Source organism: Chiloscyllium punctatum, chromosome 6, assembly GCF_047496795.1.
Source record: "Chiloscyllium punctatum isolate Juve2018m chromosome 6, sChiPun1.3, whole genome shotgun sequence".
NCBI classification, from domain to species: Eukaryota; Metazoa; Chordata; class Chondrichthyes; order Orectolobiformes; family Hemiscylliidae; genus Chiloscyllium; species Chiloscyllium punctatum.
In genome coordinates, this window is record NC_092744.1 from 38,476,812 (window position 1) to 38,497,123 (window position 20,312).

Below are 20,312 nucleotides of genomic sequence, written 5' to 3' on the forward strand. Positions count from 1 at the left end.
CTGTAGAAGGATCTAGACAGTTTGGGAGAGTGGTCCAGGAAATGGCTGATGAAATTCAACATGAGCAAATGTGAGGTCTTGCACTTTAGAAAAAAGAATACAAGCATGGACTACTTTCTAAACGGTGAGAAAATTCATAAAACCAAAGTACAAAGGGATCTAGAAGTGCTAGTCGAGGATTCTCTAAAGGTAAACATGCAGGTTGAATCCGTGATTAAGAAAGCGAATACAATGTTGTCATTTATCTCAAGAGGATTGGAATATAAAAGCAGTGATGTGCTACTGAGCCTTTATAAAGCTCTGGCTAGGCCCCATTTGGAGTACTGTGTCCAGTTTTGGGCCCCACACCTCAGGAGGGACATACTGGCACTGGCGCGTGTCTAGCGGAGATTCACACGGATGATCCCTGGAATGGCAGGTCTAGCATACGAGGAACGGCTGAGGATCCTGGGATTGTATTCATTGGAGTTTAGAAGATTAAGGGGGGGGGGGTCTAATAGAAACTTACAAGATAATACATGGCTTGGAAAGGGTGGACGCTAAGAAATTGTTTCCGTTAGGCGAGGAGTCTAGGACCCATGGGCACAGCCTTAGAATTAGAGGGGGTAAATTCAGAACAGAAATGCGGAGACATTTCTTCAGCCAGAGAGTGGTGGGCCTGTGGAATTCATTGCCGCGGAGTGCAGTGGAGGCCGGGACGCTAAATGGCTTCAAGGCCGGGATTGATAAACTCTTGATGTCACAAGAAATTAAGGGATATTGCTGGTAAGTGGAGTTGAAATGCCCATCGGCCATGATTAAATGGTGGAGTGGACTCGATGGGCCGAATGGCCTTACTTCCACTCCTATGCCTTATGGTCTTATGATCTTGACGATCCCTCACTTGCTGGGTCCAATTCCTGGAACTTGGTTCATAGCAGCCCTGAGGGCTTGGCGACATCCGGCAGCTGTTCAAGACAACAGCTCATATTCACATTCTGAGCACCATCTGAGTGAGATTGTCAGTTCAGCAATCCGATTTCTTTGCCTGTTAATCTGAGTTTTTATAGCCTTCTGTTCTATTGATTCATTTCATTTGTAGTGGCACTGCATAGTGTTATGATCACAGGTGGTGCTAATACTGGAGAGGTCAAATCCAATACTGAAACCTGGCTGGATAACCATAAGTTTTCCTTTATATTTTTCTGACTGTGGAGGTGAATCAATAATTATATACACAAGAGCTGCCGATGAACTTTTAACATTGCATAAACATTTATAACACAAGAAGAAAGAAACAAACTAATTTTAGACAAGAACTGTTCGAACAATCTGTCACATTCCCAAAACCACTTGTATTTTTAAAAAAAATACAGGTCTAGCCTGCAACGTCCCATGTCCCATCAGCTAAAATTTTAAAAAGACATAGTATAATTTATAGCGCAAAGGTGGTGAATGACCTCAGACCAATCCACATGGTATAGTTACACCTATGATCGATTTTCTGGAATGATTTAGGTATAACTGAGTGCTTTGTTAATCATTGTCCGGTATTTTGCTTAACTGTTACTATGGTAATGGATTTAGAGTTACATTTAGGCCTGGTTGATTAAGATATCAGGTTTCTTCCCTGAAGGACACCAGTGAACCATTTGGGCTATTATGGCATTTTGGTCATTTAATCATTAGTTTAATCAATAGAAAGATGAACTTTCTATTCTAGAATAATTAATTGAATTGATGGGATTTGAACTTTTCTTTTGAAGCAGTAATGTGGGCCTTAATAGGATAGAAATGTTACACGCATTCTGCCCCACAACCCCAAAAGAAAACCCAAAAAGTGCTCAGAAGAATGCAAGTCCTGAGTGATATCACCATGGTAATTTTATAATGTGTATCTATTTGATCAAACTGCTAATCGTCTATGTCTTTCTTCTCTTCCAGTCTGGTGCCTTGCTTGCATGTGGTATTGTAAATTCTGGTGTACGGAACGAATGTGATCCAGCACTTGCGCTTCTTTCAGACTATGTCCTCCACAGCAGTAATACAATGAGAATTGGAGCCATCTTTGGGTAAGTTTTTTTAAAATTTGCACATCTGTATACTGTTCTTCAAACTGGTCTCAAAGGTATCTTTTCGCTGCTGCGTTTAATTTCTGTTAACTTTAAAATAGTCCAACATTAGGAGTACATATCTTTCCATTTGTTAGCAGGACTTGTATTGGGAAAGTTGGCTATTGTGTACAATGTGTTTATTGAAGAAATAGGTTCCTGGGTGCTCCTTGAATTATGATTGAAATATGCGAGGTTTTGTAACCAAGTAGCTTAATACTAACTCTTTCGTATGTTACAAGAGATAAGGTAAGGATTAATGAATAAGAGGATGCCATGCTGGAGGCAAAAGGCATATATTGATTGACAGTGGTGGCCACTCAAAGAACAATAACTCAAAGATCTCAATGGTAGATACTCGAAAACTTAAATGAAGATTAGTCAGACAACAACCCTCAATGTTAAAGCGTTTAGACACTACAGCATTGGCTACTGTGTGTACAGATCTACAAATAGGTATTTAATACCCAGAAAAGAGGGCTACTTTTTTTTTGATATTAAAAAAATTGAAGTTCTTTATCTGAGTTCTTGCAGTTCAACTTCACGGAAGACAGCCCTTCAAACCTAATTACCAATATCAACCTACTGAACCTTTACTGGGCTGCCTCCATTGAAAATATATATTTAGGCATAGAGATGTACAGCACGAAACAGACCCTTTGGTCCAACTTATCCATGCCGACCAGATGTTCCAACCCAATCTAGTCCCACCTGCTAGCACCTGGCCCATATCCCTCCAAACCCTTCCTATTCATATACCTATCCAGTTGCCTTTTAAATATTGCAATTGTACCAGCGTCCACCATTTCCTCTGGCAGCTCATCCCATACATGTACCACCCTCTGCATGAAAATGTTGCCCCTTAGGTCTCTTTTATGTCTTTCCCCTCTCATCCTAAACCTATGCCCTCTAGTTCTGGACTCCCCCACCTCAGGGAAAACGCTTTGTCTATTTATCCTATCCATGCCCCACATGATTTTATAAACTTCTATAAGGTCACCCCTCAGCCTCCGATGCTCCAGGGAAAACAGGCCTAGCCTATTCAATATCTCCCTATAGCTCAAATCCTCCAACCCTGGCAACATCCTTGTAAATCTTTTCTGAAGCCTTTCAAGTTTCACAACAATTTTATGATAGGATATATTTCCTCAAGTAAACTTACCAAAATTGTTCACCGTTTTCTAAGTGTGATCTGGCTAGTGCCTTTTATCGCTTCAGCAAGACTTCCCTATTTTTATACTCCATTCGTTTTTGAAGCTTAGACCAAAATTCCATTTTCTTTCCTCATTATCTGCTGAAATTATTCGCTTGCCTTTTGGGATTTATGAACAAAGGACTGCCAAACCCCCTTTGCTGTGGCTTTCTGCAGTCTTTTGCCATTTAACTAATATTCAGCTTCTTTATCCTTCCTGCCAAAGTGTGTAGTATCACATTAGATTCCACCTGCCAAGTTTATGTACTGCTGCAGACTTTGTCATCTTCATCAGGGTGGCACGGTGGCACAGTAGTTAGCACTGCTGCCTCACAGTGACAGAGACCCGGGTTCAATTCCTGCCTCTGGTAACTGTCTGTGTGGAGTTTGCACATTCTCCCCGTGTCTGCATGGGTTTCCTCCGGGTGCTCCGGTTTCCTCCCACAGTTCAAATATGTGCAGGTCAGGTGAATTGGGCAATTTAGCACGGCCATAGTGTTAGGTGTTGGGGAATGGGTCTGGGTGGGTTGCTCTTCAGGGGGTCGGTGTGGACTTGTTGGGCAGCAGGGCCTGTTTCCACACTGTAAGTAATCTAATCAAATCAAATCACTTGTTCTCCCACTTATTTTTGTCACCTGCAACTTCACAATAATATGTTCACTTCCCTCATTGAAGTCAGTCCTTCATCTAACAATGTAGATGAAGGAACTGAGGGCATTCTTGGTACGTTAACAGATGATACAAAGATAGGTAGAGGGACAGATAGCATTGAGGAGGCAGAGAGGCTGCTGAAGGATTTGGACATATTAGGTGAGTGGGCAAAAAAGTGGCAGATGGTATACAATATGGGAAAGTGTGAGGTCATTTTGGTAGGAAGAATAGAGGCATGGGATATTTTCTATATGGGGAGAAAATTCAGAAGTCTAAAGCACAAAGAGACTTGGGAGTTCTAGTCCAGGATTCTCTTAAGCTAAACTTGTAGGTTGTCAGTAGTTAGAAAGGCACATATAATGATGGCATGTATTTTGAGAAGATTTGAATATAAAAGCAGGGATATACTTCTGAGACTCTAAGGCTTTGGTCAGACCACATTTGGAGTATTGTGCGTAGTTTTGGGCCCCATATCTCAGGAAGGATGTACTGCCACTGGAGCATATTCAGAAGCGGTTCACCAGAATGGTCCCAGGAATGAAAAGCTTAACATATAAGAACTGTTTGAGGATTCTGGGTCTATTCTCGATGGAGTTTAGAAGGATGGGGGTGGGGGGGGTGGTCTAATTGAAACATACAGAACACTGAATGTTCTGGACAGAGTAGATGTTGGGAAGATGCTTCCATTGGTAGGAGAGACTAGGATCTGAGGGCATTAGAGTAAAGGACAGAACAGAGTGGTGAATCTATGGAACTGATTGCCACAGAAGACTGTGGAGGCCAGGTCATCAACTATATTTAAGACTGAGATAGGTAGGTTCCTGAGGATCAAGGGTTACGGGGAGAAGGCGGGAGAATGGGGTTGAGAAACTTATCAGCCATGATTGAATGGCGGAGCAGACTTGATGGATTGAATGGCATAATTTCTGCTCCTGTCTTATGGTCTTATGTATTGTAAACAATTGTGGCCCAAGCACTGATCCTGTGGCACTCCACTAGTTATAGGTTGACATTGTGAAAATGACCTCTTTTGTTTTTAAAACTCTGCCTTCTCCAAGATAGGCAGTCCTGTACCCATACTAATATATTACCTCCAACATCATGGGCTGTTTAAAATGTTGGTACTTCATCCATTGCTTCCCCTTTATCACAGTTGTTCCCTCCTCAGAATTCTAATACATTTGTCAGGCACAATTTTGCCTTCATGGGGATATAGCTGACTCTACGTGATCGTATATTGTACTTTTAAATGCTCTACTATTTCATTCTGTATGATAGACTCTTAACAATAACAGGTGTTAAATAACTGGCCTATAGTCACCAGCTTTTTGTCGTCTTCCCTTTTTGAACAAATAAATTACATCTTAAGGATTCTTGGAAGATTGCTATCAGTGCATCCACGATCTCACTAGCTACTTTCTCAAGTTTCCCAGGGTGCAAGCCATCAGTTTCAGGGGACTCACCAGGCTTTAGCTCCACTAGTTTACCTAATACTTCTTCTCTAGTGATAGTTATCATACTTGTTTCTTCTCAACCTTTTGGAATGGTATTAATGTCATCCACCATGAAGACTGATAGAAAGTATTTATTCAAATCCTTTGCTGTTACCTGATTCCCTATTATTATTTCCCCATACACATTGTCTAAGGGGTCTATGGTCATTTTGGCCCCTCTCCTCTTGTTTATACATTTCAAGAAGTTCTTGCTGTCCATCTGAATTTACTTGCATGATTGCCCTCAGTTTATTTTCTCCCTCCATTTTTTGTCATTTTTTCAGTTTAACTTTCCCAATCTTTGCCACACTCTGTATTTTGTATACTTCTAATAGAGTCATAGAGATGTACAGCACAGAAATAGACCCTTTGGTCCAACTCACCCATGCCGACCAGATATCCAAAATTAATCTAGTCCCATATGTCAGCACTTTGGCCATATCCTCTAAACCCTTCCTATTCATGCACCCATCCTGATGCCTTTTTGTGGAAGCTGTTTTTGGCCTGCTTGTTCGCTGACTTGTTCGCACAACCACCACTGAGAAAGCAGAAGCAGTTCTTTGTTTTGCTGACTTCCTTGTCTGCAGCCACCTGCTAAGCAGAGGATGAAGTCACTTTCTAAGCAAAACTGCAGCCCAGACAGACGCTGTTAACGTTCGGACATAGTATCTGGAGTGTGCATTGACTGAAGGTCTGAAAACAATTGCCTGCAAAAGATCATTGAGCAGGGCATGCTGCAAGGCCTTCCAGAAGACCTAATAAACTGTTTCCACAGGATTCCAAAATCATGTACCACTCCAAAGGCGTATCTGGAGCCAATGTAAATGTTAACAGACTTTTTGTCAGCATGGATGCAGGTTCTGGTAAGGGCAAATGTTTAGGTTGCTTGTGGAGAAGTTCCTTCTGGCAGTGCAGTGGATTAAGGAATTTCAAAAGTTGTGCATATTGCGTAGCCAGCTAGCATTTGGTGATCTGAGGGCCGAAAGGAGGAGCTATCTGTGAAAGGATCATATCTGGATTGTCTGACAGCGTTTCAGAGAGGTCAGGGCATGGGGTGACAAACTGTTGGACTGCATGCAGGCAATCATGGTCCTCTGCCGGGGAATCTTGTGTAACAGAGAGAAAGGTAGCAGGGTTTAAAGTGGGGGTGCATTGAAGCATAAGGTTAGTGTGAAAAGGTAGGATGACCTCCTAGCCACTTCTCCTTGACGCCATGAAATGCTGAGTTGCTGCTGAATTAAGCAGCAGGGAAACCGAATGAGGAACGAACGCTCTACAAGGGTGATCCAGGACAATAGCAGTGGACTCTTCTACTATTACAGTGGCAGCCACCACAGCTCATAAGCAGGCTGGCATGCCCCTTACAACAGGTGGTAACTGTACAGGATAAAAGGCTACAGGGTGCCGGAGATCCCCACGCATTTGTGTTAGAATGCTGAAAGCATATCCCTCCTTTTTGTTATCATAAAGCTGAAATGGCTGCCTATAACCAGGTATGGCCAGAGTAGGCGCTGAGGTTAAGCACCGTTTAAGTTTCTCAAAGGCTTGTGCCATTTCAGGTGTCCAGTTCACCTAGGTTGGATGTTTGGGCAAGGAGGTCTGGCGGAGAGGAGCATCAATAAATCATTAGTCCAGTATCCAATGCCTGCAGTAATTCAGCATGCCCAGAAAGGGCAAAAGCTCAGTTCGCACAGTGGGAGGAGAGAGGTTAATGAAGGCTGTGATACGAACTTGAGACAGTGATCTGAGACAAAATACTGTACTGTCTTGTGGCAGAGCTGCATCTTTTCAACAGAGGCCTTATGTCCATCCTCAGCTAAATAGCAGAGCATTGCAGCAGTATTGTACATGCAGGCATCAGGTGAGTTGGAGGCCATTAATAAATCATTGGCATATTGAACCAAGGTGCTTTTACATGGTATGTCTTTCAGGGTCCAGTGTACCACGGAGGGATATATAGTGGGGGTCTCCATGTACCAGTGGTTGTGTCCATTTAGATTGGCAGTCGCCATAAGTAAAGGCGTAAGGTACTGGCTGACAGGTGACAATTTAATTGGGAAAATGGCGAGCAGAGGTCAATGACATAAATATAAGTGGCAGTAGCAAGGAGGCTAGTAAGGATAGCATTGGTGTCTGGCACCACGGCGGAGCAGGGGACAACAATATCATTGACTGTTCTCAAGCCCTGCTCAAATTTCCACTTTTCCTGGCTTAGGATTAGGGAGGATAAGATAAGGATGCCTTGCTGTAGGAGGAAAGCTTCATACCTTCATTGGCGGGTGACAAATTTTACTGTCTGATGGTAGGGTGGCCCTGTGATATTAAAGAGTTAACTTGCTGTGCTGACCTGCAAGAAATTGGATGTTCTGAGGTGAGGATGGATGCCTCTGACTTACAGATAGTTGTAAGAAATTTACATTATCATATCCTATTATTCAGAGCCATTTACATGGCCATTTCCTTGCCATTCAGAGCCATTTACATTGTCATCTACTATTACATTTTTATCCCCTATTCAGAAATCAATAAGAACATTACAGTTGGAATTTGACTACTTCCTTATAGTTACAATAATAATGATTTGCAACAGATTTGACCATTAAAGGGATGATTTACACTATATTGTTTCTGGAGATGGTCCGGTCACACTGTTGTCGGATGTGTGACTGTGGGGTAGTGACTGGGTTGTCTTGTAGGCATCACTGTGATGTAAAGATTTTGAATAAAGGAAGAACTGTTTCCTTTGTTCAGAGAGACCTTTCGATGTGCTTTGCAAGCATGGTGAAGAGTGTTAAGAGTTTCTCCACAACCGTTGCTTAGTAAAAGTTTTGGTTGTTGTTCACAGAAGATGGCAAATTGCAGTTGCATCAGGTGTGTAAGAATCTCAGAAAAAAAGACCCTGACAGCCCCATGTTTCACAGTGACTGTATGAGGCAGAGCTGATATAACTAGGCCTGTGTCATTGGAGTGCTGTGCCCATAATGAAGGTGTCACATCATTGAGCAATAAGAGGCTGTCATCAGAGGGGGAGGGCAGTGGTGTCTGCAAGGTAAAGGTCACATCCTCGAATGAGAGAAAACAACACACACAAAACTCCTCCTGTCCGAAGTGGACAATCTGAATGGAGTCCAGGGGTTTAAATTCCTTTGGCGAAATGTGAAGTCTGTGCACCATCGGCCCCAAATCCTTTCGGTGCCATGGGGTTTTAACTGTGATTGAAACAGGAAGGAATTAGGCGGGGTTATTTTGGAAAAGCGGTCTTTGTTCAGCATTGAGCAGAACTTCCATAGCTAATCAGCACAGTGGTTCAGTGGTTGGCACTGCTGCCTCTGCCAGGGACCCGGGTTCGACTTGGGCAACTGTCTGTGTAGAGTTTGCATAGTCTCCCCGTATCTATGTGGGTTTCCTCCCACAATCCAAAGATGTGCAGGTCAGGTGAATTGTTCTTGCTAAATTGCACATAGTATTAGATGCACTAGTCAGGGGTAAATAAAGGGTAGGGGAATGGGTCTGGGTGGGTTACTCTTCGGAGGGTCAATGTCGACTTGTTGGGCCAACTGGCTTGTTTCCATACTGTAGGGAATCTAATCTAATCTCTAATCCTTCCTTACCAACATAACACAGGCCAATCAATGTCCGGGTAGAAGGCAGAGATAAGGGTCTACACTAACGGAATAAGGTGGGTGAAGCTCATGAAGGTAAGCTGCAGTGCAGTGAGGCTAGCACAGCAAGTGGCTGATCTGAACGATCCAGCAGAAGAAGGTGGTCATGGGAGATGGAGGAACATGTAACAACTGCAGGAGGGAAGACGTCACAACTGTGTATAGGGTTGCCCGGGAAAGTCCATGCATAAAGGTAGGAAATAAGAGAGGATGGAGGCATAAGTGTGACCATAGCGGCCTGCAAAAGGGGGTAATTGGAGTCATGGAATTCTAAGGTGAGGCACAGTGGAGAGCAGTGAATGGAAGCGTTCAGCTTGCAGAGAGTCTGATGACCGAGAAGGGCAAATGGACAGGAAGGGGAGATTATCAGTATTTCTAGGGTTTTTTTAAAGCTTTGATCTTCAGCAGAAGCTGTTGGGGTTTTTGAAGAAGTAGATTTCCTTTCCCCCTCTCAGCTAGGAAACTGACTCAACTTTAAACTGGTGTTGGATCATTTTCAAATAACAACCAAAATCTGAGAGGCGCAAAAACAGCCTCTTTATTCAGCAATCACAGCACAAGTTAGAGGTGGCAATAGAATCCCGAAATAACATTCTTACAAGAAATAACATTCTTACACAGTTCTTACATGTCATTACTATAATGTTACATTTTTAATCTCCAGTACACGAAGTATTGAAGCGCTTCTGTCCTGGGAGAGAGGAAATGGGTTAAAAATGAGCTTAACTGCTGGCTGGTTTTCCTGATGGGATGGCTGTCCAGTCTGCTTGCATTATTGGCGGTGTTAGTTCTTTTGTCTTTTAAATTTGTAAATGTTAGTTAAAAAATACTAATGATAGGCCTTAATGCTGTCAGTAAGTTAGGAATTGTAATAAAAGAATAAAGGATATTTGACTTGGTGACCAAACAGCTGGATGAGGGTAAAGCAGTTGATGTGGTGTATCTGGATTTCAGTAAGGCATTTGATAAGGTTCCCCACAGTAGGCTATTGCACAAAGTGCGGGGGCATGGGATTGAGGGTGATTTAGCAGTTTGGATCAGAAATTAGCTAGCTGAAAGAAGACAGGGTGGTGGTTGATGGGAAGTGTTCATCTTGGAGTTCAGTTACTACTGGTGTACTGCAAGGACCTGTTTTGGGTCCACTGCTGTTTGTCATTTTTATAAATGACCTAGATGAGGCTGTAGAAGGATGAATTAGTAAACTTGCGGATGACACTAAGGTCAGTGGTGTTGTGGACAATGTGGAAGGATGTTGCAGGTTACAGAGGGACATAAACAAGCTGCAGAGCTGGTCTGAGAGGTGGCAAATGGAGTTTAATGCAGAAGAATGTGAGGTGATTCACTTTGGAAGGAGCAACAGGAATAAAGAGTACTGGGCTAATGGTAAGATTCTTGGTTGTGTGGATGAGCAGACAGATCTCAGTGTCCATGTACATAGATCCCTGAAGGTTACCACCCAGGTTGATAGGGTTGCAATCAACTAGGAGAAAGTGAAGACTGCAGATGCTGGAGATCAAAGGAGAGTTTGGTGCTGGAAAAGCACAGCAGGTCAGGCAGAGGCATACAGTATGCTAGCTTTTATTAATAGAGGGGTTGAGTTTCGGAGCCGTGAGGTCATGCTGCAGCTCTGGTGTGGCTGCACTTGGAGTATTGTGTACAGTTCTGGTCACCACATTAAAGGAAGGATGTGGAGCTTTAGAAAGTGTTCAGAGGAGATTTACTAAGATGTTGCCTGGTATGGAGGGAAGGACTTATGAGGAGAAGCTGTTTTCATTAGAGAGAAGAGATAACCAGAGGGTTAGATAGGGTGGACAGTGAGAGCCTTTTTCCTTGGTTGGTGATGGCTAGCACGAGGTGAAATAGCTTTAAATTGAGGGGTGATAGATATAGGTCAGAGGTAGTTTTGTTACTCAGAGTAGTAGGGATGTGGAATGCCCTGCCTGCAACAGCAGTAGACTCACCAGCTTTAAGGACATTTAGATGGTCATTGGAAAAACATGGATGAAAATGGAATACTGTAGGATAAATGGGCTTCAGATTGTTGTGCCAACCTGTGGAACCATTGAGGGCTGAAGGGCCTATTCTGCACTGTAATGTTCTTTGTTCTAAACTGATTACTGCATCTGTGGTAAGATTTATTTACTATTTGCCAGTATGAGTTACATTCATATGATGTCATGTGCTCTGAAAAAAGTGAACCAACATACCTTTAAAAGCTAAAATTGACATGGCAGGCCGTGCTAATCGCTCGTCATCCTGGAAGATGTGCTTCAACAAGTCATGCTTTGTGGTACAACCTACAATGGCTGTCATCCAACATAAACTTCATTTCCTGATATGTCTGATCCAATATGAGCAGTCCAGCAATGGGAGTGCTCCTGATGTGCACAGATCTTGGTATAGTTCATTAATTGTAATTCGCAATTCATGAAATTCAAACCTCACCCACTATGGTGGAAAGAGCATGTGTGTGGCAGTCAGATCCGTTAAGTTGAAGACATTCTTAAAGATGATCTGTTACACTTTGGATAGAACCATTGTGAATCATTATAGTTGTCAACTGCCAAAGATGAGCACCTATAAGAGTGCAAAAGACTTGCCAGGATGACCTGACAGTATTACAAAAATACTTGGCAGCAACTGTTTATGTTGCCATACAGAGACAAATTTGATATATCCCAGCAAGTCCTCTTCAAGGCCAAAAATGTCCTAATACTGAAAGCATTACTCCAAGATATCATACTTGTATGTCCCTTATGTAACATGGGTATTGAAGGCACAAAACAGCTTGCAAATTAATCTTGTACTGGCCAGTGATGAATCTGAATGTTCAATGACCCATGAATGCATGCAAGACATTAAATGTTTCAACCTTAGCTATTGAGGGAGCTGCTGCACCCTCGAGTTGTTATTTTTGCTTCTTTGATAATAGAAGAACAGTGCATAGGGAAGATAAGATCCTTGATGATCAATTACGTATCCAAATTTCCCATTGTTTGATGATGCCACAACGCAAAGAACCCAACTGTTGCTAGCATGCTGATCACCATTTTCTCTTTATTCGTTGTACCAGAATAGATAGTGTCTGGCAAAGGCTGCAAATCACTGAAAAATGATGTAAAACATGTTAGCTAAAATGGGAGTGATCCGTATCACATTGTTATCCCACGCTCCAACAGTCCAGTAGAGCATGTGATCATGTGATGTGTACTGCCAAATCAGTGAAGTGTTGTCATCTCAGAGAGACTTTTTTCCAGTGTATTTTTGTGTAACACCAGTGAAAAATGTATTAATGTCTCTAGCACAGTTTATGCTTGGAAGGCAAATATGAATGCCCTTGCCCAGCAACTGTTCTAAGATGCAAGATGTTTTAATTCAAGAAAGAGAATGAAAGACATGCACAATGAGCAAGCAAGCAGGGAATGGGGCTGATTGTGAGTTAGAAATACAAATACCAGAGATCCAAAATGGTGGCGGTCTGAGTGGTGTGCTTTGCTGGGCTCTGAGTCATACCCCCTGGCAAGGTGGACTTTTAATCCCCCACCACCACCCCAGGAGAAAAATCAATAATATAAAGTTACTGAACATCTGGAGGTGCTAAAATTGTGACTTGATACGCTAAGATCAGGATGAAAACGAATAAAGAAAAAAGGGGTAAAAGGAGTACAGCAGCTATGGCACTCCCCTACTATATCAGAAGTGCCCAGACCCATTGCTCAAACTCCCGTGGTGGCCCCTTTGGTTTCATTTGGGTGGCACCGTTTACTCTGAGTTTGCCAGACTCGGAGAAAAGATTGTAGCAGCGATGGAGCCAATATCTACCATGCTGAAAAAGCATGAGCAGGAGATTCAAACATTGGACCAAAGAGTAGAAACAGTGGAGTAGAGGACCTCAGCTTTGGAGACCGTGGCGGAGGTCTCAGGAGGCAGGATTGAACACTGGAAGACTGGGTTGAGGTCCTTCAGGAACAAGTGGATAACCTGGAAAACAAAGGTAGAAGAAATATGGCTCATGGGTCTCCCGTAGCGCAAAGAAGGCAAGAAGTGGCTCCCGACGATCCTGGGGCTGGAGTTGGAGTCACATTTGGTGAGTGTGGCGCAGGCCCACCACATCGAAATGCATAGGTTTGGGCCAGACCCGCGCCCCCGCCTGATCCTAGTGCGACTCCAGCTCTATAAAGAAGAGGTTAGTGATTGAAACAGCAAGAAGATTTGGGAAGAGATCCACACGCTTCAACATACAAAGGCTCAAGAATAATGATTTTTTCAAGACCTCTCAGGAACCATAATTAAGAGAGAGGCATTTGATGAAGTTAAGAGAAAATTCAGGGATCTGAACATGCAATATTCCTTGAGGTACCAGACAGTTTTGCTCATGGAGAGATGGTATATAATTTTGATTCAGCAGAAAATACATCTTGCGAACTCTTTGAAATAAAGGACTCGAGTTGGAGGTTGGGGGGTGGGGTGTAAGGGGCACCGTTACGGGCAATGGTACAGTTTTTCTTTACTTTTTCTGCCCCTTTTTTCTCCACTTCCCCTTTTTGTGGTTATCAGTTTTATAGACTTTTTACTGCCTTGGTGTAAAACCTGATTTATTTATAATTTTGGTCGGTTTGGTTATTGTCTGGGGTTTTTTGCTAGTGTCCTTTTTTTGGATTGGGGGTGGCTATACTTTGGTTAAGATGTATGGACAAGTGGTGTATAGGGGGAGGTGAGGCATCCATTGTTAATTCTCAGGAATGTAAATAACATATTTTCTTTTTCTGTGTCTTGCCTGGGACAGGGGCATTGGCATAGCTGGAAGGAGGTGGAATGGTTTCAAGGATTGGGAGAATTGCCCCCTGTGGGCAAGGGGGAAAATCTCTCGTGAATTGAGCATTTTTGGGTGTTTGTTCAAGTTAAATGTGGTGATTTAGTTTATTTTTAGTTGTAGTAGCTTTTCTAGGAGTAGTTTTTAGACTTCAGAATTAATGTCTTTTTCGCTCGCTGCACCTCAGATAAGCTTCCTTTGTTGGGGAACCACTGGGCTGCCCTGGATAACCATGGCTAGTGATTTGTTCAGATGGTGCACCTGGAATGTAAAAGGGAGCCATTCCCCCATTAAAAGAAAGAAGGTGCTGTCAGGCCTTAGGAAGGAAAGGGTTGACATCGCCCTGCTGCAGGAGACTCATTTAACTGATAAGGAACATCTGAAGCAGCAGCAGCGGGGTTATGATAGCGTATTCTTCTCTTCCTTTAGCTCTAAGAGTACAGGAGTGGCTATACTGAGAAGAAGGAACCTTCCTTTCCAGGTAACTGAGCAAATTAAGGACGAACATGAATGGTTCATCACTCTTAAAGCTGTAATACATGGAGGAGAGTATGGTGCCCTGAATGTTTATTGTCCCTTGGTGCACCCTGTTAAATTTCTAATTGATGCAGTTGCTAAATTAATGAATCTTTGGATGCGCCGCACAATCATAGGAGGGGATTTTAACCACCTAATGGATCCCGGCGTAGACAGGATGCCAATGGGCTCAGCAGGCATGCCCATGCAATCTAGACAGTTGGTGGACGTGAGGAGTTGGGATTAGTGAATGTGTGAAAGCATCTCAACCCTAATGGAAGAGACTTTACTTTTTATTCCAATCCACATAAGTGCCACACCCGATTTGACATGTTTCTTCAGTTTGTTTGGACAGAACATTGGCTTGCAAGATTGGGAATATAACTATCTCTGACCATGCTCAAGTGTGTTTTGATGTTGAAATAAGGATGGCGGAATAGCACAGGTCATGGACCCATTCCTGTAAGGGATAGCAAATTTGTTGAGTGCATTACAAGAGAGTTCAGGGCCTTCTGGGATATCACCTTGGGTATGGCCAGTCATCCGGCAATACTCTGGGAGGCCACTAATGCATATTTACGAGACCTGATCATTTTGTATTCAACGACTAGAGTAGGCAGAGGGAGGAGCAGTAACGGATGCTGGATGCTTGGCTGAAGATAGCTGAGGAAGCATATTATAAATAGGCCTTCGTTGGTCAAGCTGCAGCAGGTCACGGCACTCCAGGCTGCTCTCGACTCATTGCACACACTGGTGTCAAAAAAGGAGATCTCTTTTGCTAAACAAAGATTGTTTCAATTTGGAGATAGGCCAGGTAGACATCTGGCCTATCTGGCTAGAAAGAAAAATGCTTCCCAATCCGTTATGTCTGTTAGAGAAAAGACTGGCACATTTACCTGTGAGTTGAGGATGAGTGTTAAATTTAGGGAATACTTTGCAGAGTTGTACCAATTGGAGGGTAGTGAAGCCAGTGCAGTGAGAATGCAGTCCTTATTTTGAGAACCTGGACTCCCACAGTATGACCGCAGAACGGGTCTCCCTGTTAAATGCGCCTATGACGATATAAGAGGTGCAGGAAACAATAAAGCATCTCCAGGGTGGCAAAGCACCGTGTCCAGCTGGATTCTTGAGTTACCTTTATAAGGAATTCATAAATGTGTTTGTGCAGCCACTTTTGAGTATGTATAGCTTTTCATATACATAGGATTGTCTTCAGCCCTCTTTTAAAGAATTTTAAAGAAGGGGAATAATCTCAAAGAATGTGCTTCATACAGACCTATATTGTTGTTGAATGTAGTCTTTAAAATTCTGTCAAAGGTGCTGGCCCAAGGTTGGAAGAAGTATTACCCTATATTATGAAAGAAGGTCAAACAGTTTTTATCAAGGGCTGTAGCTCCTCCAACAATATCAGGAGAGTACTGAATGTAGTGCAGGTACGCCAGCAAAGATTGATCCTGGGTTTGGTGGCCTCCCTAGACGCGGAAAAGGCATTTGACCGGATAGAATGGCTGTACCTGTTTAGGGTCCTAGAGTGCTTTGGTATGGGGGAGTCTTTGCTTGGTGGCTGGAGGTGTTGTGTAATGATCCTAAGGTAGCAGTCACTTGGATAAGTCGGATAATTTTAGTATTGGGAAAGGTAGTCGACAGAGATTATTTACCTTGGCAATTGAGCCGTTAGCCAAGGCTGTCAGGAGGGACCCAGAAATAGTGGCGCCAAGGGTGGGAGTGGGGGAGCATAAGATCGCCCTGTATGCTGATGGTGTCTTATTGTTCTTGGCCAATCCGGAGGAGTTCGTTCCTCTATTGTTTCAAAAAATTAATTTATTTGGCAGTTTTTCAGGATACAGGAGCAACTTCACAAAATCGGAAGCCATGTCATTGGGGGGGATTAGTGGACGCCTCATTCCTGCTGAAGGGCTTTTGCATGCAATGTTGATTTTCCTGCTCCTTGGATGCTGTCTGACCTGCTGCGCTTTTCCAGCGCCACTCTAATCTTAACTATGGCAGATTAGTGGAGGTGCCTGATCTGAAGGATGCAGTGGAGTACCCATTTAGACTGTCGTCAAAAGATTTTTTATATTTAGGAATTTTTATTACCCCTGCCTTCCACCAGCTGGACTTGAAGAGATATCGCATAAGCGCCCAGTTAGCATATATAGGTGACTATGCATGGCGGGGGGGGGGTGGTTTCGGAGTCTATTTGGTTTGACGTTGAAGCCTCGCAGTTGAAAATCCCCCTAGTTAATCTATTATTCATGGGTAAGATTAAATCGTGATCGAGCAGTGTAAGAGCTCAATCATTTTAAAAATGGTGAAAGCTTGGAGGATAGTGAGGCAAGACGAGGGCAATTGGCTTAAGACCTTGCTGTTTACCCCGTTGGCAGAAGTCCAAGGATTAAAACCTGGGGCAGTGGACTCTGGCTTTAAGCTATAGGGGAATGAGGTCATCTCTTATGGATTGTTCAATAGGAACCTTTTCCAGTACTTTCAGATAAAGTATTATATACAGAGGAAGATCACGCTCCTGGCTAGGCCTCACAAGTCAGACCTGGAGAAAAGAGTGCTTCGGTGCACGGGTGCTCTTTCAGTTAGTACTTTGTATCATTTACAGAAAGGACGTGCCTTAGGAGATGTGGAGGGACTCTGTAGGACTTGAAATCGGGAACTAAGAGCGGATATTTCATTGGGAACATGTCTGGGAAAATGTAAAAAAAATCCAAATATGTAACAAAGCATAGGCCATGCAATTGAAGATTTTACTCAGGACTCATGGCACCAGAGAGGCTAGCTAAGTTCAAGAGAGGAGCATCTCCAGGGTGTCCCAAACGTAATCTGTATAGACACTCTCACACACCGCTACTGGTCATGTTGCAAGATCCAGAGATATTGGACTGCCACAGTAAGGGAGCTGAAGGAAATCCTGGCCACCATCTCCACCCCCCCCCCCCCACCCCCTTCCCAGTCTTATGGGGTAGTGCAGGCAGGTGATGGAGCATCTCCCTCAAGACTACCTTACAAATATGGTTCACCACAAAATGGAGAAGTTTTCTAAGATGTTGCAGCACTTTCTAAATTATATTGACACAGACTTGTCGGCAATATTGGTTAGGGCTGTGATATAGCTGTGGAAGCCAGTTTGAGCGTCCATGGGACTCTGGGGGGGAAAAATATATGGGTACAATGACTGGTGCTTCCAGGGGTAGGAGCTTCAGTGGAGGTCTGGTGAGTAAAATAGAATAAAGCAATGTGATATAATTTAATTAAAGTTAATTTGAATTCAGCTTAATTTGGTTGTAATTTGTTTTAAGTTTACTAGATATGTTTGTCTGATAGAATAGTAGGTAGTTTATTATTAATAGTATTGTAATATGACATTGTGTGTACTACCTCTATCTTTTTGTATTTTGGTATTTTTTATATATTGTTGCTTTGTAAAGGATTTGAAAAAAATTTTAATAAAAATATTTATAAAATAAAAAATACAAATACCAGCAAAAGTTTATTATAGTATGCAACAATGGTGGTGCTACATTGCAAAGGAATAGAACCTAGCTCGGACTGGTATATTGCACGCCAAATCAATTAAATATTGCAGAAAATGATTGTGAATGTATGGTGCTATTGAGTGATAGCTATCAGTGACAGCACAATTAAGTTATCAAATAAGAGCAAAAGTGAAAAACACATACCTCTCCTAAGGCATATACCAAAACCAAATCAGAATGAGTTGTCAAACCTCCAAAGCATTATATTGAAGTCTGAATTTTAATCTTGCAAAAAGTTATGAAATTGTCAATATGTGCCTATGCTCAACCATATGTATTTGGGGTTTTTTCATTTTGGAAAAAATATAGATGTGTATATATAGGTTGCACTGTGTTGGAGATGGCTGGCCAGCTGATTTGCAATGCAGAGTGATGCCAAAAATGTGGGTTTGGTTCCAAAGCTGGCTGAGGTTGTCATGAAGGTGCCATCCTCTCAACTTTGCCCTTTGCTTGTAGTGTGGTGGTCCTGTAGGACTACAGTGACCTTATATTGCTCCCAGTTAACACATCATTCAGATAAGTGCTTGTGATATAATTCATCTTAGCTCGGAGCCACGCAAAACTTGACATGCTGATGAATGTAGACTTCTCTTTGTAACCAAACAACTTAATGCTAGCTCAGACATGGAAATGTTAGCTAATGTAAAATTTGTATATATTAGCTGAAATAAATGTCTGTTGAGTCTTTCAGTATCACATTAGCCAAGTCCACTTTCTTACATTACGAGGGTTAACATAAGTATTACTATATCAGTTAAAGATACTCTGCTGGAGGCAAAATGCACATTAGAGCATACAGATAACTTTAAACTTAAGTTGCAAGTTTTTGTTCTGTCGATTTGATAATTGTAAGTAGTTTGTGTAAACAGCATCTTTGTGTAATTTCTTTAACTTTTTGGTTGGCAGGCTTGGTCTTGCTTATGCAGGCTCTAATCGGGAAGATGTACTTGCTCTGCTTCTTCCTGTGACCCGGGACTCTAAATCCAGCATGGAGGTAAGAAAAAAATTTCTCTTGTTCAAAAATCTGAATGAAAACAGGAAGTGTTGCAGTTGACATCTGAGATATTACAATCAGATTAAGATCATTTTTTCAAACCTTGGTTAATCCAAAATAATCATAGGAGGAAAGCGAAGTTTCAGATGGTGTGCATTCAATTTTTCTCTCATTTTTTGTTTTGAAAAAACAATTTGCAGAGCTGTGGGTGAAAAGAATAAAATTTAACACCTTAAGTAGGCAGTTTCTTTCCATAAACAAAACTGACAGGAACAGATTGGGCCAAATGATCCGACTGATGATGCAGTTAGTTATACTTTGAATAGTATTCTGGATAGGATTGTGAAGGCTACAGCCATTCATGAATAAATTCCAGGATTATTTTTTATAGCAAGTTCATATGGAATGATAAGTTGGATGAACTAAATGGTTTTCTCTGTATTTAGTCTTAAACATGATTTCAAATCTCCCAATAAAATCAGTATATATTTATTATACTCGGTGATATTTTGGCTAATTTTGTTTTAAAAGCTATTAATTTTACTAGTTGAAGTGCAAGTTGTCTAACAAAAAATTAGAGAAGGTAACCGTGAAGACCATCAAATTTGTGATGTGTTATGAAGTTGAAGTTGTGTACTGTACCTTTGAGAGAGTGAATGCTGTTCCGAACTAAGAGATTATAAGCACAGTGTGTACTGGAAAATTGAAAATAGTAACATTTGGCTGTGAAATGGAGACCTGCGTTTTGGTTGCTATTTTGACAACAATTCTAATTTAACCATTCAGTTTAAATTATGCCCCAGGATACTAAAGCCAAGTCAGGTTTGAATTTATTGTTTTACCATCATCAAATCAAAGAGACAATCTGATGTTGGGGATATAAAAATGCGAACATTTTAAAAATGGGGGAGCAAGCAACTGCCATCGAGATAGAAACGCATGGAGATCTAGCATCTTGCTCTCCAAGAAATTAAGAAACATTCTCTATTCATATGAAACATACTTGCAGTAAAAAGAAAGAAGAACGAGCCATTTGCATACAGATCTGGCTCGAATTTAGAAGACTGTGGTGGTGGAGGGTTGTTTTTCAGACTGGAGGCCTGTGCCCAGTGGAGTACCACAAGGATTGGTGCTGCGTCCACTACTTTTCATTATTTATGTAAATGATTTGGATGTGAACATACGAGGTACAGTTAGTAAGTTTGCAGATGACACCAAAATTGGAGATGTAGTGGACAGTGAAGAAGGTTAACTCTGATTACAATGGGATATTGATCAAATGGGCCAATGGGCTGAGAAGTGGCAGACGAAGTTTAATTTAGATAAATGGAAGTTTAATTTAGATAAATGCAACGT

At 42.1% G+C, this 20,312-nt stretch overlaps 1 protein-coding gene across 1 annotated transcript in view; it reads left to right on the plus strand.

The window, feature by feature from the left end:
- The window catches only part of psmd2 (proteasome 26S subunit ubiquitin receptor, non-ATPase 2), a 71,426-nt gene that overhangs the window by 27,493 nt on the left and 23,621 nt on the right, over positions 1-20,312 (plus strand). The window contains exons 11-12 of the mRNA XM_072572466.1: positions 1,924-2,051; positions 18,869-18,956. Of these exons, the coding sequence (XP_072428567.1) occupies positions 1,924-2,051; positions 18,869-18,956 (216 nt within the window). The remainder of the gene's footprint in view (positions 1-1,923; positions 2,052-18,868; positions 18,957-20,312) is intronic.